This window comes from Lissotriton helveticus, chromosome 6, assembly GCF_964261635.1.
Source record: "Lissotriton helveticus chromosome 6, aLisHel1.1, whole genome shotgun sequence".
NCBI lineage: Eukaryota > Metazoa > Chordata > Amphibia > Caudata > Salamandridae > Lissotriton > Lissotriton helveticus.
The window spans coordinates 1,890,480,819-1,890,508,657 of record NC_136067.1 but is presented as its reverse complement, the minus strand read 5'-3'; the positions used below and the strand labels follow the sequence as shown (position 1 = coordinate 1,890,508,657).

General features: G+C 48.0%; 1 protein-coding gene across 4 annotated transcripts in view; it reads right to left on the bottom strand.

The window, feature by feature from the left end:
- The window catches only part of DISP1 (dispatched RND transporter family member 1), a 659,288-nt gene that overhangs the window by 43,022 nt on the left and 588,427 nt on the right, over positions 1-27,839 (bottom strand). For all 4 annotated transcript variants that reach the window (XM_078649828.1, XM_078649829.1, XM_078649831.1 and 1 more), the window contains one exon: positions 4,203-4,330. In XM_078649828.1, the coding sequence (XP_078505954.1) occupies positions 4,203-4,330 (128 nt within the window). The remainder of the gene's footprint in view (positions 1-4,202; positions 4,331-27,839) is intronic.

Below are 27,839 nucleotides of genomic sequence, written 5' to 3'. Positions count from 1 at the left end.
ACCTGGGAATAGTCTAAACGTGAGCAATCTGCAGTTAGAAGTAACCACCAGAATGCACTTTTTTGTAGGCTAAATACATATGCCAATCACATTATGGACATCCTGCACTACCACGAGGCAATACAAACGACCCACTCTCTTCTGCTCGTGGGAATGCTTGGTCTTCTCACATGCAACACAGTTTTCAATTCCTGGGATTGGTTTAATTAGAATGCTTTCTGCTGCCAACCTCTGCCCTTCTCGACAAACTCAGCATATTCAGGTCAGAGTCAAACAATACCTGTAAAGAAAATATCAAAGTAGGAATTTAAGTTGTTCAGGGTGTGTTTACGTTTAACAACTAGGAGGATGTAGCCTAACGGCTAGGGCCGTCGACCTCAAATCTGGGGAAATGCGTTTGAGTCTTGGCAACAACGCTCAACATCCTGTGATTCTGGGCAAATCACTTAATCTCTACGTGCATAACAAAAATGGATGTGCCCTTATGTAACGCTGCCAGTGCTCATGTAAAGCGCTCTAATTCTTGATACCTCAGGGTCAAGTTCATGCTATATAAAACTCCGGGGGAAGAAAACGGGGGGAAAAAACACACATACAGGAATTAATTCTTAGGTCAGTGCACCCTGAGGTAGAAGGAAGAAAACTGTGATGGGGCCCCAGTTGGTGACAACCAAATAAATTCAATGTCTACATACGAATGGCGTTATCCTTTTTCTGCGTACGCTGCAGACATTCCAGACGCAACTGGTCCAAATGATACCCCAGACAGAGAAGACCTGCATCTGCTCACTATTTCTCTACCATGAGACAAACAGTAGGACGCTCAGGTGCTGTAAACAGCTGGTGACATGATGCAGCACGTTTAAATACGTAGCTCTGCAGCAAAAGCAACCTGAGCAGAAGGACAGAGATCACGTTAAAAAACTTCTATAGCCTTAGAGCCCGTAGTATCAGGCTCTACCGACCATTAAAGGCCAGCTCCAGATGTTGCTGTGAACAAACATTGGAATGTTGATGCTCCAGGCTTCTACCAGCCATCAGAAGTCCGGGGTACTCCACTGTCTTCAATGGAGCGCTCAACATTCCAATGTTCTAATCAAATTTACACCTGGCAGTAACCTTGAGAAGCAGATTCCATACCTAAGAGCGGAATAGAGGAACTTCTGAGAGTTTGAACCTAGGTAGGGAAAGGGCCATGTAAGATGCATGTTTTCATAACAACAATTATGAAAGGCAGGTTTCTATTCCGCTACTAGGAAACACAGTAGCGACAAGCGGCAAATCTCAGAGATAGTTGACAGAAGCCCCTTAAAGTCTCTGGCCTAGACACCTGCACTTTAATGGTATGTGGAGTTGACCTCCAAATCTGCACAACTGGTGCTGAAATATGAGAACTCTGGGAACAGAATTTTAGGTCTCTACTCCGTGATACAGCTAGACATTGAAAGAGAACTGAGAAATAAAATCTAAACTGAGAAACTAGCATCTGAATCTTGTTCTCTAGATCCATGTGTCACATAGGTCAGTGCTATAATTTAGTAGCAGAAACAGAGGGAGGAGCATTTGAAAAGGTATGAAGGAGTCTGTATGCACCAGATAAGGACTCTGTATCACAGCCCCAAGCTTAAGCAGAATATAGTACTATTTAGCTCCTCATTTGCATAGGAAAGTCAAACATAAGCAATGTAAGTGGACCGCTGGAGACCAGATGACTATGATCTCCACCTCTCCCAGGTGGCCTCCCCAACCCAGAAGTGATGCATCGGTCGCCACTGTTAACTCTGGGTGGGGTAAGAAGAGGGGTCTGCTGCTGACCACTGCAGGTTGTTTCTGGTCTCCTCCGAAATCTGAGTGTGATCAGGGAGATCCCCCAATGCTGTACCCACTAGGACTTCAGGCCCCACTGCAGAGCCCACATAAGCCATCTCAACCGCCCCGGTCGCCAAAGGAGCCTTCACTTCCTGCTGCAAGAGGGGCAGATGGTCTTTCGTCAACTGCTCTGAGGATGATGGAAGGTGTAATAGTGTTTAAAGAAGGAGAAGAGTGTTTGTCTGATGGACAACTTGCCGGACCCACTTGTCTGAAGTGATGGCTAGGCACCCTGGGAGAAAATGTTGAATACAGGCTCTGACAGGATGGGTGTGTACATGAAAAGGCACACTAAAGAGATTTTGAGGTGGGGGTGTGTGGGGTTGTGGGCGCCGTGGCCTCAGCTATGAAAAGGCTGTCTGGTCTGCTTGGCTGATAATACTGAAAGTTTTTACCATAGCCACAGAAAAGGCCAAACTGCTGGCGAAGTTGATGTGTTCGAGCAGGAAGGGCCAAGGAGCATGCTGCAATATTGCCGTATTAAAAAGCTCTTGGCCTGAGTCTGCCTTTTCACCACAGCGACGAGAGCCATTGAAGGGCGTGTCCATTCAGGAAGATTGGACCTCCTTGGAGAATTCTGAAGACTTCATCCACACATCTTGTAAGTGCCAAAGTGGTGCCAATTTCCCAACACAGGCAGTTGTCCAATCCACAGGAAATCATGAATTTTGCTGTACCATGGCCATTGCGAATTACTTGTGTAATAGTGGGACGCAAGTCGTCTCGTAGAGCAGGCAGTACCTGAGCAATGGAATCCGAAAGGGCATGAGACTAGCAGCCCAATATGCAGCTTGAGTTGAAGGTCCATTATGCCAGGCTAGTGAAGAACGTACGTTTGCCAAAGTTTGAGGTGTCTGGACTCTCCTGATCCAGAGGGGTGGTGAGGATGTTTCAAGGGTTTACCCTTCTTATGGATGCTTGCACCACCAGCTTCCTGTTTTTTTAAAATCTTGTGTTAGAAAGGCCAGATTGCGTTAGAAAGGTGAAGTCGCTCGGGGGAAGGCGGTGGCAACTTGTAATTTTCCAATTTACCGCTTGGAACATGGCTACGCCCACGTCCCAAGTATAGTGTCAGAGAGGTCATTGAAAGGCAGAAGGGGCTCAGTAACAGTTTGCCAAGGTTGGAGGACTTTAGTGAAAACATGGTTTTTCACCTCTATAGTAAGCAACTGGAGGTCAAGAACCTCAGCTGTCCTTCGAATAGCCATTGCAAAGGAGGCGCTTTCTTCAGAAGCCAGCTCAGGTGGAAAGACCAGATCAGTGTCCTGAAAAGTATTCACTTTACTGGCATCTTGTAGCTCATAACAGTTATCCTCCCTATATGCTTGAGAAAATGTATCCCCTTCATCATAATGGTCATTATCAGAGTCTGTGCTAAAAAAACTGTGGGCCCTTACTTGAAGCGGTGGTGAATTATCAGAGTCGGATCAGTTGTCGGAAGGCTGTGGTATAATCAGGGTGCGGCCTCAGTCGAAGTGGAGTCAGCTCTGAATCAGACAGCACTATCAGTCACACCTCAACGCCCGGCATTGATGCTCCAGGGTCTGGAAAAAGTTGTGGTACCGAAACCGATGTCAGGTCCAAAGCTGGTGCGGTGCCTGCAACGGGTCCAGAGGTTCAAGCTGGCACCAAGGGTGGACCCACAAGCAAAGTTCCAGTTGGAGTTCCTCCCGGTTCCTTGGGGCCCAGAGGTGCTCCAGAGGGACCTAGAGGCATGCTAAAAAGCTCATTAACGAAGGAACAGACAGCAGCAAGAGGACATCCCACTATTGCAAGTATTGCTTGATGCTACAGCTCACAAGACAGAGCTATCAGAAGGTGCCTCACTATAGGGGCTGGCCACTACTGTGTAGACAAACAAGAGTGAAAAGAACAGCACACGAAACGTAAAATGGTAAGTAAGATCAGGGAAGTCTGTCTCTGATCGGATATAGGAATGTGGGGATTTATGAACAGAAATGGAGAAGAGCCAAGGGTCCTAAATGGAAAGAGAATACTAAGCCAAGACTTTAGAGGAGAATACATTTAAAATGTACATAGTGTAAGTTGGGCAATAGCTCTACCTGTCTTGCCCAGGAGGACTCACCCTCTCACAGTTAGGACTGTGACAAGACCAAACAAGGTGAGTTTTTGTGCAAGAAATTTGGGGCATACAACAACTTGATTATGGGACTCAACACAATGTTACACCCCAATCATACGGCAAGTGAAAAAGCAGGAGCTAAAATACTAATTGAGAAGAAATTAATCATCACAATGGTTACATAATCTTTTGTACTGTATTTAAAAACATCAATTCAAATAATTAACTTTTCATTGTTAACACTTCCTACCTCTTTGCTTGTTCATCAGCATACTTAAAGGGATAGTTTGCTAATGTGGCCTGGTAGCCAGTGTTTTTCACCATATTGTTCCATGTGACCAATCTCTGGCCTATTGCTGTCCCTCTTGGTTCAAAACCCTACAAAACAAATATAAAGAGCGGGTCACTTATTTCATTCCAGAGTCAATTGCATTTTAGTCACAGTGATAAGTATTGAGTGTGGTTCATATGGTGTGTTGTAATACTTCTCCCATGTCAGAGGTGTAGGAAACCAATACAGCATAGCCACTCACAACCAGCAACTTTAGAACTGTCAGTCCACCAAATGATAGTAAAAATTACTATGCAAAAAAAACCTAGCTCGCATTATTATGACACAACAAGGTGGACACTGGAGAGACGGATATTTAGGTTCGGTATTAGGAACAAGACGGAAGGTCTGCTAGCCAAGTTGAGGAATGACTCAGATTGATTGTGCTTGTAAAATGAAGGAGTAAGTCTGCCCAGCTGCCATACAATTATTACAAAATGAGAACTTTTGGAGAAAGTTTATGTGGCTGAGTCTGCTCTCCAGTGGAGTAGTCACGAGCACAACAGATTTATATCCCTCTTTGCTCCGAAGCTTGGCTGGATGTCCAAGTTATGGAAAATTCAGGACATAATCCTGAGCGGAAGGTGACCATGGCTGGTTTTGTAATGTACATATGTCCAAAGCGATCATACACCCAAGGAATAAACAGAACCTCAGAGGATGACTTTGAAGATCCACGCACCCGTTCAGTTGTCCTGAAAGTCTCAGTGCCAGGGGAAGAAGACAAGGGAAGAGAATTTGTAGTTGAGATATAAATCTAGACAAAATCCAGAACAAATAGAGTACCACTTTTTCTAAGAAGAAAAAAATAGCGTGGTTCTGAAACAAAGTACACGGAGTTCAATAACTTTCAAAATCCCCCGAATATTACTCAATGTACTCAGTTTTTACGTAGCAGATTAAATATGGAACAGTCTTGGTGGCCTCCACAATGACCGCTCGAAGAAATTACTCTTATTAATTAAAACATTGTTCAGCTTGAGACTGCACAGGTTCACTTGCTGTGCAAATTTCTGCTATCTAGTGGTTGGCACATCATAGCAATTAAAATCCTAGTGTGGAGGCAGGCCAGAGAACAAAGCAGTTCTGAGCACCACTTGTCCACCTGTAAATCTTTTCTTGTATTAACGTCAATACAGTAATGTGTTGTGAAAGTGTGATCAAAGCTCTGAGGTGCAGCTCTGCCACTTTCGTACAAAGGATTATTTGCCATAAAGGCAACCGCAAACCACTGTTCTCTCACTGAAAGTGGTGGCTGTTTATTTCATGAAGAATAATAAGATTGTACAAGTAATATTATCTAGAAATGCCTATTTTAGAATTCAGATTTTACATATTAGAGGATCCATAAGAAAACAAGTTACTTACCTGTAACTGTAGTTCTCCAGTATTGGAAGCTTTCATAGATTCACATGCCTGAATTATTCCCTGAAGTCGAGACGGGAGTCTCCGGTATATAAACAAGCATTTACAATGCAATGGTTTCGCCTTTGGAAAAGTTAGAGCTATTGGCATTGTAAATGACAACATTTTTATTTATGTGTTGGTTTTGAAAACAGATAAATAAATGGCATTGTCATTTACATTGCCAATAGCCTCTGCAGTCACTAACAATGCAGCAGGCACACCTGACACGGACAGGCAAGCAATGGAAGAATCAATGGGACACAGCGTGCTCTCGCACAAACTTCGATTCCGTATGACGCATGACACCGTTTCCATGTCCCAAAGGATTTTGCTCGGATACCATTAGCACCACATTGGGAGGCATGCTCAGCCACGTCCGAACGATGTCCGAAACAAATAAGAGGGTGAGACTAGAAATGGACTGCCTGTGGAGAAACGGAGATAATGCTTGACAGGTAGCTGGCTCCAACGTTGGCGTGTGCAGAGGACGTAGTTGCATGTCAGGCCTTCCTGACATAGGAGTGGATCTTCAACAGCCTCACCAGCCAGCTAAGCAGATACTGTGATTGGTGTCAGGGATGTCTCAGTGTTACATAAACAGCCCCTCTCTGCCATCTCTTCAGACTGGTCCCGCCTCCCTCTAATGATGAAACCCCCCTCCCTCATCCCCCTTTCGAATGAGCCACAGTGAGTCTGCAAGCCTGCCAACCCCACCCCCCTCTAAAGAAAGTGAAAAAAAAAGACATTTTTTCATTAAATTACATTCTGCTAGTGATCTGACCTTGAGTTGAGGAGGGCCTGTAGATTTTTTCCCCAGTTTATGACAGCACTAGACAGTCCAGTTGCTAATTATGCACTTTAAAGTGGGCAGAAGTTGCCTCAAAAGGGTTGGGCTCAGTACCCTGCTCAAGAGTTTATGCAGATCACTATACTGCAGAATGGCAGTGCCTTCTTCTTTTCAAAAGGTGTTAGGTGGCTTACAGAAACGTAAGTATATCCTACTTTCAACATGACAGCTCTATATGAAACTACAGTGTGCAAGAAAAAGACTGCAGCCTGCTGTCGATTATACCTATTTGACAATAAATATCGACGGCACTGATTAACGCCAACCGGTTTAATCCAAACAACCACTTTCTGACTCATTTTCAAGACCTCTCCAAGACACAACTGGTCTTCAAATGTAATCTAAATAAGTCGAGTTTTTCTTTACACCAACGCAGTAGTCAATAACTAGCTATTTCAACTTTCCATCCGTCCCCCTCCCAACCCCCGGTTCCCGTCTAAGCGCTTTGAAGCGAACGTATGCTGGCACAAACCCCTATACAAAATGATCAACATAGCATCCAATAAGCAAGGAAGGTGCATTCATCGTCATTTACCCCGTCCACTCCACAGAATAAGAGCAACAACGGAATACTTAATGTGCGTTTCGGTGCTCGAGATGGCAGTGCTTCCTATGACTACGACACCATTTTCACATGCAGACCGGTAGCCATTCAACATATAAATTATTCATGTATTTACAGAATAGGAGAGGGAGGATTCATCTTACGTACAAAAAGCATTAAAAATACAACTACCGTTTGCCCAAAGGCACCGTATAACAACACAACAAAGTCTGTTGCATGGAAAACCCTTACCAACAATAATAAAAATGCATTAAAACATTTATCCCGAGTGCTTATTTCTCCTAGCGATTCAGTTTTTAAAACGCACCGCTAGTCATGACCATACTTTGCTGGGCCTCTGAAACATGCATGCATCGTTAATTAAAAGGAATTGGGCATAAAGCGGTGACAGTTCATGGTTATCCAGTAAAGGATGTCACTCGGGAGAGGAGTTTCATCTGTAACAGAAGCGGATGGATTTTTTTTTCATTGTTGGCAGAAGGGGTAAATAATATTAAAGGAGAGAAAATAAAAAAAGAAGAATAAAACTGCCCGTTAAACAATAACAATAAGAAAATGAAACTTTTCAACCCCACCCCCCTTCTTTGTTTGTGAAAAGGACCCTCATTTAGTGTCCGTGCCTTGAGTGGGGTGAGAAGAGCCGGAACCAGACACCCTCAGGACAATAGCGCCGGGAGACGCATTCACCGCTCACCGGTGCCGCTGCGGCTGGGCCCGGGGAGGATGGGCCGCCGTTTGACAGTCGCGATGCTAACGGTGCCGCCCAGCCCTCGCCGGAGCGCCTCGCCGCAGAAGGCTCTGAGGCAGCGCTATATGGACCGAGGTTTCCAGGGATGGCAGCTCCGGCAGCAGCGGGCGGGGGAGAAAGCCGGAAAGGAAGCAGCAGCGGCGGCGGAGGGGGCGCACTGCTCAGCGAGTCCTCGGCACGGCGGCCATTTTAAGACTGGCGGAGAGTCTGGGAACAGCTGCTGCCCGCTGCCTGGGCCTTCGGCTGTGATATAGTCCGTGGAAGTGCGGGGGTAGGGACGAGGTTGGCAGAACGCCCTCGTACTCAGATTTACCAAAGAGGCATGGATCGCATCTGTGGACTGCTCTTCCTTACAACCGCTGCCCAATGGGTTCCCAGTGCGTCTAATGAATTTAAAACTCTTAAAATTACAAGGAAACTTTGTTTCAATTGTTACAGTGTTTGAAATGGAAAACAAGTCAGGTCCCGGGCCGGCCAGCCAATCACAGCGCGGCCCGGGGAATGACGTCACAGGGGTGTCCCGGGCCGGCAGCCAATGACAGCGCGGCCCAGGACAAAGGGGCGGGGCTTAAAAAAAGACAGAGAAACGCCCCCGAATCGCGTTTTCACGAGAAAGCGTGATTGACAGCCTCTGTCTCCCAATGGCTAGCCTCCATTTATGGAGCTAGCCAATGGGAGACAGAGGCGGAACCAAAGCCCATATGTAGGATCATGAGATTTCGCCGTGGGCGGAGCAACTGCTTCGCAGTTGCAACGCCCAGGGCGAAACCTAAAAAGCAATGCATAGCAGTATAGCAAACTGAAATGAGGCCTGGGCCCATTTTCCTTTTGCAACCCATAGTGTTCGTTATGTAAAAAAGACCCAAACTTTTCCCTGAACGAATCAGCTGTCTTCACCCTCTAGAACACTCCTGAGAGAACCTCTTGCCCCTCAGATTTTCGCGCACTTGTGCATACTAAATACTTGCCGTGCCAAATCCAAGGTGAGCCTCTCGGGGGAAGGAGGGTGGGTGCATGTGAATCTATAAAAGCTTCCAATACTGGAGAACTACAGTTACAGGTAAGTAACTTGTTTTCTTACTCCAGTATTGGAACTTTCATAGATTCACACGCCTGAATTAGAATAGTGAGCAGTAACATCACAAAGCACATGTGTTCCTTATATTTCAACCTTGTGCAACACAACTTGTGTATTATAAAGCTTAGTACAGTATCATAAATGTGACTTTGTAAACAAGATAAAAGAGGATGGAGGGATGTAAAAAAGGCTCACCGTCACTGGATTATCTTTCTCAGCACCGCTTCTCCCACCGCCGCTTCCGTCTCTGCGGCTGCTTCCAAGCAGTAGTGCTTGGTAAATGAGTGTGTAGATGCCCAGGTCGCTGCTCTGCAGATATCCTGTATAGGCACTCCTGCAAATAATGCCGTGGACGTGCACACTACTCTTGTCGAATGGGCACGAACTCGTGAGTTCAGAGGCTTCCCAGAAGCTTGATGACAGTAAACAATTGCACTGGAAATCCATCTGGCAATTCCACGTTTTAATAAAGGAAAACCTTTCCTGGGTGTACTGAAGGCGACAAAGAGCTATGAAGATTTTCGAAAACCTTTGGTTTCTTTAAGATAGAACTTGAGACATCTCTGAACGTCTAATGAATGTAAGACTCTTTCCGCCGCTGTTGTTGGTTGAGGAAAGAATCGTTTCAACACCAATGGCTCATTCAAATGGAAATCAGTAGGCACTTTAGGAATAAATCTTGGATTAGTCCTCAGAATCATTCTGTCCTCTTTGAACTGCAAAAAAGGGTCTCGAATTGTGAGAGCTTGTAGTTCTCCTAGCTGAAGTTAGAGCGAGGAGAAGCACCACTTTTCAAGATAAAAATCTAAGGTCCGCTCTGTGTATGGGTTCGAAAGGTTGTTTCATCAATTGAGACAATACTATGTTGAGATTCCAGAGCGGTGGCGGAGGTTTTATTGGAGGGAAAACCCTGAATAATCCCTTCATAAACTGCTTGATGATCCTGGCTGACCATAAGGAAGGGCCTGATGCAGATCTCCTGTATCGGGATATTGCAGCTAAATGCATTTTTAAAGAAGCGTGAGCTAATCCAGACTTTGCTAACAGCAAGATGTATGGGATGATTTCAAGAGGTGCCGCCGTCAGAGGTGGGCACCATTCCTTTGAAACCAGAGACAAAACCTTTTCCACTTCATCCTTTAGGTTTTGTTTGTGCTCTCTGCCCTAGCCTTCGATAGTATGTTTCTGCACTCCTGCGAAATATTCAGATGTTGGAACTAACAGTGCTCAAGAGAAAGGCTGCTAAGTGCAAGGATTTCGGGTCCGGAGGGAGCACTTGTCCCCGGGATATTGTCAAGAGCGATGGTATCGGCTGGAGGCGAATAGGTTGCACTTCTGACAGCAGCAGAAGCTCCCCGAACCAGTGGTGTCTGGACCACAAAGTGGCTATCAGGATCAGCCTGCACGGTTCCTTCTTTATTTTCCTGAGGACCCTTGGCAGGAGGGTAATCGGGGGAAAAGCGTAGGCAAAAACGTCGAACCATGCCATCGAAAACACATTCCCCCAAGATCCACCCTGGGGAAGCCATCTTGCGAAAAACCGGCATTTCTTGTTCTCCCTTGTGGCGAAGAGGTCCACCGTTGGTTTGCCCCGTGTTCAAAAAATGCTGTCCAGGACTCCCTGGTCCAACTCCCACTCGTGGTAGGAAGTTTTGAGCCTGCTGAGAGTATCTGCTTTGCTGTTCTGATTCCCTGGTAGGTGTTCTGCAGACATGGATATTCCTCGTTGTAGAACCCATTTCCATATGTTCGGCGCTTCTTGAGAAAGGAAGAGAGATCTTGTGCCTCCCTGCTTGTTTAAGTAGTTCATTGCAGTCGTGTTGTCTGTTCTTATCAACACGGACAAACCTCTGATTCATGGCAGGAAAGCCAGCAACGCGAGGCGCACTGCCCTTTGTTCCAGCAAGTTTATGTGCAGTTGTTGTTCTTCTAACTTCCAACGACCGCTGACCTGCAGGTCCTGCAGAAATGCCCCCCATCCTTCCAGGGACGCATCTGTAGTTACTACCAATGGGGCTGGAGCCGTGAGAAATGAGAGTCCTTGAGAGACGTTTTGCTGTTGCGTCCACCACGCTGCTGCCTGCAGCATGACCGGTGTCACTCGCACCACATCCTCTAAGGATCCTTGTGCTTGACGCCATTGGAGGTCGAGCTTTTCTTGTAACGGCTGCATTCTTAATCTGCAGTGAGGCACGAGGGGAATACAAGATGACATTATCCCCAGCAATGATTTGTACCTGCGTACTGAAAGATACTTTCTTTTTTAGAAATCTCTGGAAGTGGGACACTATTTTCTGTTGTCTTTCTGTGGGGGCGAACGCTTTGTTTTTCTCCGTGTCTAAGACTGCTCCCAGAAAAATTATCGGTTTCTTTGGTTGAAGGGATGATTTTTTTTCGTGCAGAGTCAATCCCAGCTTGGTGAACAAGTCTTTGCACGCCCCCGTTAACGCTCTGGTTAGTGCTTCTGTTGGTGCCTTGACCAACCAGTCGCCTATGGTAAGGAAAAACTTGATGTTTTTGTTTCCTTAAAACAGCTGCCACTGGAGCCAGGCATTTGGTGAACACTCTTGGGGCTGATTTGAGGCCAAAAGGCAGTACCTTGAATTGGCAATGTTCCCCAGCCACCATGCAGGATGGATTGGGACGTGAAAGTACGCGTCTTGTAAGTCCAAGGTGGTCATATGATCCCCCAGGTTTAAAAGTAGAAGGATGTCCTGTATAGAAATCATCCGGAATGACTGTTTTTTGAGATAGGTATTCAGGGATCTGAGATCCAGTATAGGACACCATTGTAGGATGTTTTTCCTGGCTAGAAAAAAATCGGGAGTAAAATCCTTCTCCTTTTTGAGAATTCGGTACCGGTTCGATTGCTCCCTTTCGGAGCATTGTCCGAATCTCCTTCTGGATTTGATGCAATTGATTGACCTTGTGATGCATCGGTGGCGTCCGAGGGGGTGTCTGAAGAAATTCTAGAGTGTGGCCAAATCGAATAATGTTGAGGACCCAACGGTCCGTGGTTATTATTTGCCAATTGTGAAGAAAACAGGACATGTTTCCACCCAGGGGAACATACGATCACAGTGTATCCGGTGTGATCAGCATTCGCAGGTTGTCATTGTCGTCAGGCGTCCTTACCCTGACGACCTCCTCTACCTCTTGGAGCAGATTTGGAATAACCTCCCGATTGTTGCTGTGTGTACTGCTGACGGTAGGGTTGAGAAGTGGAGGTATAAGAAGAATATCTCCCTTGCTGATATCCTCCGCTGTATGATGTTTGGCCCCTACCCTTAGAGCCACGAAAAGGAACCTTTCTGTATTGCAGAGTTCCCAAAGCTTTGGCAGTATCAGTGTCTTTCTTGATACTCTGCAGCGCGTCATTCACGTGCTTGCCGAATAAGTCTTCACTGTTGAACGGACGATCTAAGATTTTATTTTGGACCTCCGGTCTGAATGCCGTAGCCCTTAACTACCCTTGTCTGCGCAGCACCGCCGCTCCTCCTAGAAACCTGAAAGCTGTAGTCGCTATATCCATAGCGCAGTCTGATTTCCGCCGAAGTCCTTTCCCCCTCCAAAAGAATCTTTCTGGCTTCTTGCTTCTCCGCATCCGGCACGTGGTCAATATAAGGTGACAGGTCGCACCACATTTGCCTGTCGTACCTTCCCAGGATGACTAGAGCATTTGCAGCCTTTACTAACAGAGCTGACATCGAGGAAAATCTCTTCCCTGCGTTGTCCAGCCTTCTTCCTTCTCTGTCCGGGGGTGTTGTAATCGGAGCCGACGGGTTTCTTGATTTCTGCTGCGCCGCTTGTGTAATCACCGAATCCGGTTTGGGGTGACCCAAAAGGCAGGCTGGGGCATCGGCCGGCGCTTTATACTTTTTGTCTAATCTCGCAAGTACTGGGGTCACTGTAGCTGGTGATTCCATCACCTTTAGGCCTTCCTCCCAAATATGACTGACAATCGGCAAAGATCGAACCGATTTGCGATCGGTTTCTTTAAAGTCATATAAAAAGCAATCAGTCTTATCCTCCGACATGGATAGCGAGAATCTTTTAGTGGCCCTTTCCATCAGGTTATGAAACCCCCCAATGTCCTCTGGTGGGGAATCCACGGGTTTCGCTGAAGGGGACGAAGGTGAAAGAATGAGGTAATCGTCCCACTCCTTGCTAGGATCCGTAATCTCCCCATCCTCATGTTCCTCACCAGTAGTGTCGGGATACTGCTGAGGTCTCGATGGCGGAGACTTACGCAAAGGCTCTGGCAAGATCGCTCATCTGCGCACCGGCGTACCCGGTACAGAGAGTGGCCGAGGGGTTACGTCAGGGATTTCCTTAGTCGTTTGAGGTGTAGGATATCTCCTATAATCTTCCAGCATGGATTGAAGATCTCTCAACAACGAAGAGGGCACACTTGTCATCTCTTCTCGTTGTGCCTGGTGGTGGTGATGTTGGGGATGACTCTGATCAACCTCATACTCATCTTGCGAGTCTTCTTCCTGGTACCTAACCTTTAGTTGAGATGGGCTGCTAGCATACCCAAAAGGAACGGGGAACATCCTTTACAACGGAACCGCTACAACGCGGTACCGTTACGACGCAGTTTTAACAACAAAAGTCGTTACAACGACTTTCGCTGGAGGGCGCTCTAGGATAGGGGATAGTTTAAGTTACTATCCAACACCTTCCCTACTATCCACGGGGACTGGTGTTGGAATAGTAAATTAAACTATTCACTATCAGCCCCCCCCCCCACCAACGCAAGTCGTTGTAACGACTTGCGTTGTTGAAACTGCATCGTAAAGGGACACGTTGTAACGGTACGCGTTGTACCATCATACATCCAAAGGACCACCATCATCCTCTTCCTCCGAATCTTCCTCCTCCAGAAGGTACCAATGGAGATACCTTACTTGGCGATGTAACTTCTGCCATTATTGGTCTTTTCCAGGCCAAAAATCGTTTCTCCGGTGTTTTTTCCCTCGTCGACGAGATCGTCGTCGAATAAATCACAACCGTCGACGCTATCGTAGACGGTCCCATGGTCGATGTCGTCGTCGACGATCCCGTCGACGACATGGTCGTCACTGCCTTAGTCGACGAAGGGCTCGTCGTCAATGTCGTTGACTCTGTCGTCGACGGCGGAAGCGTCAATGGCAATACAGCCTTTCCCTCAGTTTTCGTCGATGATGATGTTCTCTTCGTCGACGACGCAGATTCTTTCACCTGAAAAGGTGTAGAAATTGATTTTTGATGGTAATTTTTACCTTTGGAGGAGATTGAGGGCTCTGATGAAGTCTTCTTAGCCTGTTTCTCCTCTGAAACATGACCCTTCTTCTCCTTAAACTTTCCTGAAGGAGATTTTGAGGGACTGCGACCCGAAGACCCTGGTGTGGTGTTTTTAGGTTTTTGTTTCAGGCCTCTCACCTGAGGTATGAGCCTGTGGAGATCTGCTCCTCTTTTGAGATCTCCTGGATGATGTTGACTCCTCCTCACTGTCACTTGAGAGCATCTCCTTCCTGGCCTTCACCTTCTGGAGCCAGAATAGAAGCCTTCCTTCACGATCTCTCAAGGTCTTATTGGAGAAAGTGCGACAAATCTTACACTCCTTCGCCTGATAATCTGGGTAAAGGCAATATATATAGTCTTCATGGGGATAATCTGTAGAAAGCCTTTTCTTAGAGCAGGTGGCACAAGCTCTAAATAAGCTTTTCTTCTCCTTGTCAGCCATGGTAGAAGAAATAGAGAAGTTTCCAAAAACTCAATCTAGAAGAAGGGGAACCCCCAAATTCCAGTCAAAGAGTATAAAATGAAGATTTTGAGCAAAGCTCAAAGGAGACTCCCTAGCACAACGTGCGGTAGAAAATCTGAGGGGCAAGAGGTTCTCTAAGGAGTGTTCTAGAGGGTGAGGACAGCTGATTGGTTCAGGGAAAAGTTTGGGCCTTTTTTACATAACGAAGGCTATGGGTTGCAAAAGGAAAATGGGCCTAGGACTCTTTTCAGTTTGCAATACTGCTATGCATTGCTTTTTTATATACCGGAGACTCCAGTCTCGACGACGGGGAATAACTCAGGCATGTGAATCTATGAAAGTTCCAATACTGCAGTAAGTGATGCACCTGGTCTTTCAGACATTCCACTATCTTATTCACGCCGTAAATTATGACACTTCTTTAATGGATTTCAGGTCTGGCATTAGAAAAGACCTTGATTTTCCTAAGATTACTTATTTAGAGGGGTTTTCAGGCAGCCCTCTTTATCCATTGGTCTGCTGTACTGTTATTCACATGTTACTTAAGTCCCTGACCGTATAAAGCCCACTTCAGCCATTGGTTCCTTTCTGTGCTGAAGCACAAAGTCAGCACCAACCAGAAAGTAGTCCCCTTCAGTGTAAGGACTTGTGGGCCGTTACACGCTTTTACAAAAACATTATGAAATTTCTTTTTTTATTTTAAACTTTGCTGGAAGCTCCAAGGCCCTCCCCACCAGCTGCAGAGCACTACATCCCATTCACACACTGCTTGTAGCCCTAATCTTTGTGAGTAGCCTTCCAACCCATTCACAGATGACCGCCACTGCGTGTGCATGCACACACTTGTGAACACAAAGTTGGCTATCTGTGAATATTTTTCTAAAACTTGATTTCAGAAACATCCGCCTATGCATGCGCACAGATTTTTTTTCTCTAAGTCAGACACCTCTGTCACAGTCTTGGTGAAGGACATGAAGCAACCAAGAGAGGTGGATCCTTCAAGAACAAGACCTCCTGCTACGGAGACTCTGCCACATGCTTCGATAAAATCCAGCTACTTATCTGGGTGCAGAAGACCCAGGTTTTGGTGCACTGAAAGGTCTCCTCCTGGGTGAAGTGCTAGCTGCTTGCTACACCGAGGCCATCTCCCACCCTGAGCACGTACCCCGGTTCGAAGTCTCTGGTGACTTGTGATGGGAGGTCGTCGCGGGCAAGCCCTTCCACTCTGTGGGTGGTCTCAATTGCACTCCCCATCTAGAATAAACAATCCGCCTCAAACCCGCTCTGCCCATACAGGTAGGACTGACTTCTGCACTAGGACGGACGCTGCTGAGAAGAGCACCAACCAGGAAAGAAACAGGTAGGCAGGGTCTGCCCTACTGTATCAGATACATTTAGAGTGTTCATTTCAGAAACAGGATGCACAAAAGGAAAGGAACACTGGGAGGTGCAAGCCTCGTCAAAGCTAGCCACTGGATGTCCCACTCATATCCTCCTGGGAGGACACCCACAAAACAAGGGGCAATGTGGCCACCAACTGTTCTGCTAGCTCATTTCCTTGAGGAAGGGAACTGTGCACTGGTATCGGACACATCACTTAAGCTCCAAGGAGGCAACTCAGCATTAGCCATCTATTTCTCTGGGACACATAGCACACTCAGTGTTTGTGGACTCCATGGTGCACAATTTGAATTCCTTCAATTCATACCAGTAGCAGCTGGAGAAGATGATGCACACATTGTCGCATGTAGATGAACCCACAGATTTGCCTCCAAGTTGTCCTCCATTCTTTCCTCAGACTCCACCCTGGATGCTCGGAGTGCAGAAGTTGAAAGCGAGAGATTCTAGCAGACCCTCTTCTCAAAACCTTGGTGATGGTACTGAGAATTCCATTACAGCTTGTCTTCCTCACTGTCCTCAGCAACTGACTCCCTGACTCAGCTGACTTCATTCCAGGTACATGCTCAATCTTGGTCCCAGCCGCAACTGCTGGTCCCACCAAGTGGACAGAGAGATGGACACTCACTGAGAAACAGGTACTTGTAACGAAGAGAACCTGCTCCCATAATGGCCAGGGTGTTTGAGACACTGTCCACTATGATGGGCATCACCACCAGAGAAGGAAGGCCACTTAAGCTTAGGTGGTTGCAATGGTGTCCCCCCAATGCCCCAACACAAAACTTGACCTAACATTAGAGCATCAAGTAGACATTAGAAAAAGAGAAACGTACCCTAATATGAGCAAGTGATTTGCAAATCACTGGTCTAGCCTTTGTGTCCAGGAATACCCAGGTCAATATGTAGTGGTCAGATTGGTAAAGTAACATTCTCCATCATGAACATGGAGGTAAAGTGTCTAGAGATGGGCAGGAAAAAGATCTTCTAATCTGGCTGTTTCTCACGGCTGAGGTTCTGTCACTGGGAATTGGTGGAGATCATCCCACCTATATGTTCAGTTGAGGATGTAATTGGCAGAAACAGGAGTGCAAACACCTCGCAGACACAGTGGCCCACCACAATAGGTCAGAGAAATTATTCTTCAGAGCCATCGAGTCATCAAGAAATGGGCCTAATGCATTTATGTCGCTCTGGCATGCCATTCAGACACATTTGGGACCTTAATTTGTGTGTCCCAGGTTGGTACATAAAACTTTCAAGTCAAACTCACCCTGCAGTCTTAAACTGCTCTGATGGTCTAATGCCTTCCTAATGTCCATAACAAAGGCCTGGTGCAAAGGTGTGCTTCACACCCTAGTCACCTTGCAGTGATCCATAAAATTGCACAGTGGCTTGGAGGTTTCTTCTGCTTCACTCGTGTTTCGTTCTGAATGTTTTGTCAGAGTTCTACCTAAATGAAGAACTATTCTGCTAACCTTTTCCATGCCTCCTTGGATGAGACCTTTCTTAACTTGGGCATGAAACACACGGTGTACTTTTATTTGGACCAAACAGGACTTCTGATTTTTAGAACAGCTTGTTTTGACCCTTGAGAGCACTGCTGCTGGCCGAGCAGCAAAGACCACCACTTTCAAATGGCTAAAGGCATGCATCATCTGCGCTACACCCCGTATGGAGTTTAAGTCTATGCTGTGCCATGGCATGCTATAAAAGGGGTAAGGTGACAATGGCACACCATGTCCATGCCAGAGGTGTATACCTGGCAACGGATGTAGGCTACCTCACAGTCATTTTGCGGTCACTATGCTCTAAAGCAGGGGTACTCATAGTACGGCCCGCGGGCCGTCAGCGGCCCGGTAAGCCTTCCCTGGCGGCCCGCGGACCTTGCAGACATGTCCCGTATTTACATTTTAATTTTTTTTTACAGAGTGTCAGCAAACACCCCTGCGGCAGCGCGACTCAAAGACTCTGCTGCTCTGTGGGGGCCGGGGGCGATTCCCGCCATAGTCAGAGTGGAGCTGCAAGGGGCTAAGAGGTGAACAAAGTCTCATTAACATGCAAATGGTCTTTTAAAGACCTGTGAAGTGCTCGGGTGAGGCTGTGTGTGTGTGTGCCCAGAAGCTGTCTCAGCCCAGGCACACACAGGCAGGGTGAGATGACAGAGGAAAGTAGAGAAAGGGAGGGAGAGTGAGGGTGAGGGAGAGTGAGGGTGAGAGTGAGGGAAAGAGAGTGAGGGAAAGAGAGTGAGGGAAAGAGTGAGGGAAAGAGTGAGGGAAAGAGTGAGGGAAAGAGTGAGGGAAAGAGTGAGGGAGAGAGTGAGGGAGAGAGGGAAGGAGAGCGGGAGAGTGAGGGAAGGAGAGCGGGAGAGTGAGGGAAGGAGAGCGGGAGAGTGAGGGAAGGAGAGTGAGGGAAGGAGAGTGAGGGAAGGAGAGTGAGGGAAGGAGAGTGAGGGAAGGAGAGGGAAGGAGAGTGAGGGAAGGAGAGTGAGGGAGAGAGGGAAGGAGAGTGAGGGAGAGAGGGAAGGAGAGTGAGGGAAGGAGAGCGGGAGAGTGAGGGAAGGAGAGCGGGAGAGTGAGGGAAGGAGAGCGGGAGAGTGAGGGAAGGAGAGCGGGAGAGTGAGGGAAGGAGAGCGGGAGAGTGAGGGAAGGAGAGTGAGGGAAGGAGAGTGAGGGAAGGAGAGTGAGGGAAGGAGAGTGAGGGAAGGAGAGTGAGGGAAGGAGAGTGAGGGAAGGAGAGTGAGGGAAGGAGAGTGAGGGAAGGAGAGTGAGGGAAGGAGAGTGAGGGAAGGAGAGTGAGGGAAGGAGAGGGAGGGAAGGAGAGTGAGGGAAGGAGAGTGAGGGAAGGAGAGTGAGGGAAGGAGAGTGAGGGAAGGAGAGTGAGGGAGGGAGAGTGAGGGAGGGAGAGTGAGGGAGGGAGAGTGAGGGAAGGAGAGGGAGGGAGGGAGAGTGAGGGAAGGAGAGTGAGGGAAGGAGTGAGGGAGGGAGAGGTAAGGAGAGTGAGGGAGGGAGAGGGAAGGAGAGTGAGGGAGGGAGAGGGAGGGAGAGGGAAGGAGAGGGAAGGAGAGGGAGGGAGAGGGAGGGAGAGGGAGGGAGAGGGAGGGAGAGGGAGGGAGAGTGAGGGAGAGTGAGGGAGAGGGAGGGAGAGGGAGGGAGAGGGAGGGAGAGGGAGGGAGCCCGCCAGAGTGAGGGAGCCCGCCAGAGTGAGGGAGCCCGGCAGAGTGAGGGAGCCCGCCAGAGTGAGGGAGCCCGCCAGAGTGAGGGAGCCCGCCAGAGTGAGGGAGCCCGCCAGAGTGAGGGAGCCCGCCAGAGTGAGGGAGCCCGCCAGAGTGAGGGAGCCCGCCAGAGTGAGGGAGCCCGCCAGAGTGAGGGAGCCCGCCAGAGTGAGGGAGCCCGCCAGAGTGAGGGAGCCCGCCAGAGTGAGGGAGCCCGCCAGAGTGAGGGAGCCCGCCAGAGTGAGGGAGCCCGCCAGAGTGAGGGAGCCCGCCGGAGGGAGAGAGAGTGAGGGAGGGAGAGAGAGTGAGGGAGGGAGAGAGAGTGAGGGAGGGAGAGAGAGTGAGGGAGGGAGAGAGAGTGAGGGAGGGAGAGAGAGTGAGGGAGGGAGACAGAGTGAGGGAGGGAGACAGAGTGAGGGAGGGAGACAGAGTGAGGGAGGGAGACAGAGTGAGGGAGGGAGACAGAGTGAGGGAGGGAGACAGAGTGAGGGAGGGAGACAGAGTGAGGGAGGGAGACAGAGTGAGGGAGGGAGACAGAGTGAGTGAGGGTGCCAGAGTGAGTGAGGGTGCCAGAGTGAGTGAGGGTGCCAGAGTGAGTGAGGGTGCCAGAGTGAGTGAGGGTGCCAGAGTGAGTGAGGGTGCCAGAGTGAGTGAGGGTGCCAGAGTGAGTGAGGGTGCCAGAGTGAGTGAGGGTGCCAGAGTGAGTGAGGGTGCCAGAGTGAGTGAGGGTGCCAGAGTGAGTGAGGGTGCCAGAGTGAGGGAGGGAGACCTCAGAGTGAGGAAGAGGGACGGAGAGAGATGGAGACAGAGGGAAGGAGGGAAAGGGAAGGAGAGAGGGAGACACAGGGAAGGAGGGAGAGGGAGACAGAGATGGAGAGGGAGACAGAGATGGAGAGGGAGACAGAGATGGAGAGGGAGACAGAGATGGAGAGGGAGACAGAGATGGAGAGGGAGACAGAGATGGAGAGGGAGACATTCAGAGTGAGTGAGACAGAGGTAGAGAGGGAGTGGACAGTCAGAGTGAGTGAGACATATGGAGACAGAGAGAGAGGGAGGGAGAAAGAACGAGAGAGAGAGAGATGTGTGTATGCTGGGTCTGGTGGCTCAGTGGATGAAGGCGCCCGCTGCAGGGACCTGTGATCAACCTCATGGTACAGTTTTTTTTGTTGCTCTAGCCCCGCCCCTCCCCCACTGACCCCGCCCCCACCAGTGCAGCCCTCGTACATAAACCACACTGTAAATTTGGCCCCGGAGAGAAAGTTTGTGAGTACCCATGCTCTAAAGTCTTCCCCTGGAGCATTGCAAAATATGGCCACGAGATTCTGCTTAGGCCACCGGGTGAGGCAGGAAATGAACCAGGATTTAAGAGCAGAATAAACTTTTCTTTAATCAATTTACCAGTTAAATATATATATATACATGCACACACTTTGAAAGTGCTCATACACCAACAATGGTATCAGGGTAACTGTTGCGTTTACTTCTGTAGGCTCTTTCCTATTATCAACACCCTCTGCTGAATGGATAAGTTACTTACCTGTAAATCCTAGTTCTCTTCCAGGGGTATCCTCATCAAAGTCATAAGCACTGAATATTCCCGCCCATGTGCGGGACCCCGGAAACAATATAAAAATATATATGGAAAAATATATATATCTCGCTCCACATATATGTATGTACATATATTATTTATTCTCATAACAATGCAGCCCCAAAACAGAGGCTAAACAATGTAATTACTCATACATGCACTGAAATTAGCAAGGAAATAAAAAACACATTCGGTCCAATAGCCCTTGAACTTCTGTGTTTTAATGAGTAAAAACACTCAAATCCTGAGAACTGCTAATAAATAGACATTGTTAGCCACAGGCTGCATTGAAAAGCAATAACATAGAAAATGAAAGAATTTTCAACAAAACCTGGCACAGTGCCTTTAAGGCAGCCATGACCCCAGGCTTCCCATCATGCCTCAGGGATGACAGTTAGGTCAGTTGTTCTTTGCATAACCCTGAAGTCAGGGCTCAACCATAAGTCGGAGACGTACAAATCTCATTTGCCTGGGGAGGCGGGTGGGTTGCTTATGACTTTGATGAGGATACCCCTGGAAGAGAACTAGGATTACAGGTAAGTAACTTATCCTTCTCTTCCAGGGGATCCTCATCAATAGTCATAAGCACTGAATAGAATAGCAAGCCCATCAACCACCTGCAGGTAAATGAGAAATACATGACCCAACCAAAAACCAATCATAACAGCCTAGAATTCAGCTGTTAAACAGATTCCGCAAGGAGGCCTGGCCTACCTGGGTATCTGCTCTAGTGTCAGAATCAAGAGAGTAATGTCTGGTAAATGTATGCACAGACCTCCAAGTCGCCGCCTTACAGATTTCAGACATGGGCACATTATGGAGAAAAGCCGCAGTCGCAGCTCTACCCCTGGTGGAATGCGCCTTGGGAGAAAACCCGAGAGTCTTCTGCGCCAACTGGTAAGCAAGCTTGATACACGAAACTATCCATCTCGAAACAGAACGTTTCGAGGCTGCATGACCTGTTCTGATCGATCCATAGTTAACAAATAGTTGATCAGACTGATGTATAGACTTGGACCTATCCAGATAGAATTTAAAAACCCTTTTCAGGTCCAAAGAATGCAAAGCCCTCTCAGCTGGAGTAGAGGGATTGGGAAAGAAAGTGGGCAGAGAAATGGTCTGATTGACATGGAAATCTGGCACCACTTTAGGAAGAAAAGACGGATGTGTTCTTAGTACCACCCTGTGCCTCATGGGAACAGTCCAGCCCGAACTGCCAATCCATGTCTTCCCTGGACCGGAATCAAGCTACCCAGGACCGGTTTCTGGCATTACAGCCGTCTTCAGCCGGGCTTGCTTGACTCCAGTGGCAAAGGGAGCAAGGGACTCACGTCTGAGCATACCCTTCCAACTTAGGGCGAACAAAGAGAAACCAAAGGTGATGATGGATGGAGCGCTGCCAATACAAACACTCACCCCCAGTCAACTGATCTGGGTTTAATCCATCACCGTTCTTTAGCTCAGGACTCATTAGCTTTGATAGCACCAGGGTCATCTCCCAGGGAGGAGAAGGAGGACGTACCGGAGGGTACACTTTCTTCAACCCTTGCAGGAAGTCCTTTACAGCTGGCAACTAGAAAAAAGAGGGTTGAGAAGGTGACCGCCTATAAGCTGTTATAGCGGCCAAATGCACCTTAATAGAATTAAACTTTAAACCTGCCTTAGCCAGATACAATAAATAGGGAAGAACTGCTTATTCCTGACTCTTAACAGGATTATGACCATTTTGCATACACCACATATAGAAGTGCTTCCATTTGCATGTCCAAGAATGTATTGTGAAGGGACGCCTCGCCTCTTTTAGGATGGACATGCAGTCCTGCGGCAGACCTAGATGGCCGTATTGTATGACCTCAGGAGCCATGCTGCCAAGCTCAGTGACGGAAGGTTGGGATGATAAATCCTCCCGTTCATCTTGGATAACAGGTCCGGCCTGCATGGTAGCCTCATGTGAGGAGTCACTGACAGGGGAAGCAGGTCCCTGTACCATTGCCTCGGCCAGTCGGGGGCAATGAGGATCATCGTTGTGCACGAGTGTGTCAGCTTGCTCACCACCTTCGGGCTCAGCGGATGGGGTGGAAAGGAATACACAAATTCCTCTGACCAGTCTATCAAAAGGGCATTCCCTTTCGATCCTGGTCAGTAAAACCTTGAGGCGAAGTCTCGGCATTTAGTGTTTTCGTCATACGCGAACAGATCTATGGTGGGACGACCCCAAGACTGAGGGATGTCTTCTACTACTGCGTTGTTGAGAACCCAGTCTTCTCTGTTTTCGAAATGCCGGCTTAGTGCGTCCGCCCTCACATTCTGTTCTCCTAGGAGGTGGACTGCTGTGACGGACAACTTGCGAGCCAGAAGTCAATGCCAGATGCGTTGGGCTTCCAATGAAAGAGTCCTTGAGCGTGTTCCCCCCTGCTTGTTCAAGTAGTACATTGTGGTGGTGTTGTCCGTCTGTACTAATACTGAAGCTTCTTGAAGCGAGGGAAAGAACGCTTTGAGGGCTAGGTGGACTACTCTCAACTCCAACATGTTGATATGGTAGGTGCTGTCTTTGGAAGACCACAGACCCTGCACTTGGAGCTGACCCATGTGAGCTCCCCAGCCTTGCAGAGATGCATCTGTGATCAAAGTCTGTGCAGGAGGAGGTTGATGGAACAGAACTCCCACCTGCATATTCCGCTTCTTTGTCCACCCCGGAATGGAAGCTCGAGCTGCTTCTGGTCGTCCCAGCGAGCTGACTGCTGATCCCATTTGTCCTCCAGATCCTGCTGAAGAGGACGCATCCTAAGTCTGGCGTTCGGGACCAGGAAAATGCATGATGCCATCGACCCTAGCAGGGAGGCAATTTCCCGCACTTTAGGAGCCTTGTGGCGAAATACCAGCTGACACTTCTGAGTTATAGAACACTGTCTCTCCTACGAAGGAAACACTTTTCCTATCTCGGAGTCTTGCAGAGCTCCTAGGAAGTGAATCTTCTGTGTGGGCTGAGAGACTGACTTGTTGAAGTTGACATGTAGTCCCAGCCGCTGGCAGAGCTGGATGTAGGTCTGGAAAGGACTTCTTACACTGTCTGGGGAAGGACCTTTCAACAGCCAATCGTCCAGGTATGGGTATACAAAGACCCCCATGCGGCATAGTGCAGCCGCTACTACTGCAATACACTTTGTGAACACCCGGGGAGCCGACTTCAACCCAAACGGAAGAACTTTGAACTGGTAGTGGGAGGTCCCCACCCGGAACCGAAGAAATCTCCTGTGCTTGAGGTGTATTGGGACATGAAAGTAGGCATCTTGTAGGTCCAGCGAACACATCCAATCTCCCCTCCTGAGATGTGGATATAATTGGTGCCTCGCCAACATGCAAAACTTTTCTTTTTTGACATGCAGGTTGAGTGTTCTCAAGTCCAGGATGGGTCTGTATTCTGCCTTTTGGCCCTTTTTTCTGACCAGAAAATATCGGGAGTACACTCCTTTCCCCCTTTGAGACATTGGCACCCTCTCGATGGCTGACTTTTTGAGGAGTGTAGCTACTTCTTTTTTTAAAAGGTGTAGTTGATGATTTGATGTTGGCATTGGAGGAACTGAAGGAGGCAAACGAAGGAAACGAAGACAGTATCCATTGTGAAGTGTAGTCAACACCCAACGGTCTTTCGTAATGGCTTGCCACTCTGCCATATGATGCGCGATGCTTCCCCCCACTGGAGTGGTCCACGGCGCTGGGGGAAGGAAGGACTCATTGCTTGGATTGGGCTTTGAATTTGAATTTAAAAAGCTTGTATAGCGCAGCGTACACCATACGGTTTCTTGGCGCTTTTGGAGGCATGGAGAACAGAGGAAAAAGGGACAGTTAATGTGGGAAGGCCTGAACGAACAGAAGAGTTTTCAGGCCCTTACGGAAGAGGGAGTATTGCTTGGTCGCTCGGAGGTGGTCAGGGAGGGAATTCCAAAATACGGGGGCCAAAACAGAAAAATTGGAACCTCCCCATTTTTTCCTGTTATAGCGAGGAACCTGTAGAAGGGACTGAGAAGATGATCGGAGCTGTCTAGTGGGGACATAATCTTTTAATAGGGAGGAAATGAAGGCCGGAGCCGTTCCCTGCCGTGCATGAAAAGCCATGCAGCCAGTCTTGAAGAGAGACCGTTGCAGAACAGGCAACCAGTGCAGCGCCTTCAGCAATGGTGTAGAATGATGGAAACGGGGGAGGCCATACACCAGCCGAGCTGCCTGGTTCTGCACAAGCTGGAGTTTACGTAGGCTATATGCCGGGATGCCGTTGTAAAGGGCATTGGCATAATCTAGCCGGGAGATCACCAGGGCAGACATGATGAGTTTGAGTGCCAGCGGGGAAAAGAACCGGGAGACAGAGCGAATAGTGCGGAGCATCAGAAAGCAAGAAGAAACTACAGAACTGATTTGTGAGTGGAGGGTAAGCTGATTGTTAATTTTAATGCCAAGGGTCTTAACCGTGGAAGAAGGGACAGGAGGGGGACCAAGAGTAGAGGGCCAGAAAGAAGAGTTCCAGGGACTGGAAGAGCCACCCGTGAGCACCAACTCGGTTTTGTCTGGGTTCAGCTTCAGATGGTTGTGGCTCATCCAGTCCCTGATGAAAATCATAATAGCTTGAAAGTTAGAAATAGCGTGAGGGGAAGAAGAGAGGTTGAAGACAAGCTGGAGGTCATCTGCATAATTATATACAGAGACCTCCCGCTGCTGAAGTGCAAAGATGAGAGGATAGATATAAAGATTAAACAATAAAGGGGAAAGAGAAGAACCCTGGGGGACACCACAAGTGATCTTAAGTGGAGCTGCCGTGAACTCCCCCAGCCGGACCACCTGGGTGCGATCCCGCAGGAAGGACGAGAGCCAAACTAGTGCTGAGCCCCCGATTCCCGCCGCTCCGATACGTGAAAGCAAGATGGAATGATCCACCGTATCAAAAGCGGCGGAGAGATCGAGGAGCACCAGGGCTTGATGTTTGTTTTGGTCCAGGCCCTCCCTGAGGTTATTCAGGACCGACACCACGACGGACTCAGTGGAATGCTTGGGACGGAAACCAGCTTGGCAGGGCGCCAAGCCTCCCGTAGCCTCTACATGGGCACTGAGAACCGAGGCAACATAGTGCTCGAGCACCTTGCCCAGGTATGGCAACAAGGAGATGGGCCGATAGTTGATAAGGATAGCTGGATCGGCACCTGGTTTCTTCAAGATGGGCACGATGGTGGCCGCTTTAAGGGCTGGGGTCACAACCCCTTGTGAGAGGGAACTGTTAAGAAAGGTGATCGGGGGCTGTGTACAAACGGAAAAAATTTGTTGTAGGATACGGGCCGGACAGATATCCACAGGGGAGCCTGATTTGACTTTAAGAAGTGTTTCCCGAAACACTTCTTCCGTGATGGGAGGGATTGAGGTTAGACAAGGCGGAAGGATCGGCGGGAGGGGGTCAACGTAAGAGGCAGAAGGAGGAGGGATGTTGTTCTTGATATTAGAGATTTTATCAAGAAAATAAACATTCAAAGAATCACAGAGGGGTTGAGTGGGAGGGGCTTTAGACATGCTCCTATCTGAGAAAGCTAGCTCGTGTACAATGGAAAAAATTTCTCGCGGTTGATTTTCTGCTGTTAAACTTTTTGCTGAGAAATAAGCGGTTTTGGCTCCTAAAATAGCTTTTTTGTACTCTAGCCGTAGTGTGACGTAACAGGTTTTCAATAAGGGGCAATAATCCCTTCTCCATAACCTCTCAGCGCGCCGGAGAGACAATTTTTTTTCCTTTAAGTCTTTGTCAAACCACCGATTCGCCTCCTTGGGTCTTTTGATTGATATCTTGCGTAGGGGGGCTGATAAGTTGCAGCCTTCTGCAAGCCAGGTGTCAATCCCAGTAGCTTGGGATGACGATGGTAAGCCAGCTAAATCGGGTGCGGAGACTAGGAGGGAAGATGATAGTGAGGTCGGATCGACACGGTTCCAATTCCGTGCCCAGATGTTTTTTTCCAGCGAGATCTTGACTGATAGGTTAAGGTGAAGGGAGAAGAAAATCAAGGCATGATCAGACCATGAACAAGGGGACACTGATATGGAGGAAATGAAGTAGTTAAGAGACCAGACTTGGTCTAACACGTGTCCACCAATATGTGTGGGGACTTGGATGCGGGGGATAAAGTTTAATGACTGAAGCAATTCAGTAAATTGCTTTGAAGCAGGGCATTCTGATGGATCGTTGGGCCAGTAGTTGAAATCACCCAATATAAGTGATAGAGCAAGCATCGCATCGCGACTTGCTCGAGTCAAGAACCTCACCCGTGTGTAATAAATTAATAAATTGTACGTCTTACTAATCTTTTATTTTTATATTCGAACGAGGTAGAGGAAGCTTACGTATGTGTTTTCTAATACAACTAATCCATGTCTCTAAAACATGGCCGCAGCTTGAAAAGTGCTTCTGCGCATGCGTCAGTCACACTCACGTGACCTGACGTAGTTATAAGTTTTGGTGGGAAAGGGTGCGCATGCGTAATACACAGCTTTCGTGAATAACGTGGTAATGCTCTTGTGAGCGTGTATATGTTGCTAACATTTCAGTTGCATAGTATATTTTTATAATGATAAGTTTAAAGTACAAACCCAATGATGTGTTTACATACATTTATTTCTATGTATTAATTTGTTTTCGCTTACTTTTCATGTATCCTCGACTCGGAGGGGTGCTGGGCTGGGGAGTCCATCTTGGAGGGTATTTCTGCGCAGACTCGCCAGAAGTTGCTATGGCATTGAATTCAGGCCAAAGAAGGTTGATGCCAGAGCCACCCTGGGAAAGGGACACCTCACCCAGCAGAAGCATCATGATTATGCTCAATTGTAACCAAAATGTATTCTCTTCATTGTATTCTGTGCGGCTTTCTCATGGGAACCCCAATCTTGCTAGGCGGTACCCAGAGATGTAAATTAGGCCTCCAAATAGTCTATTC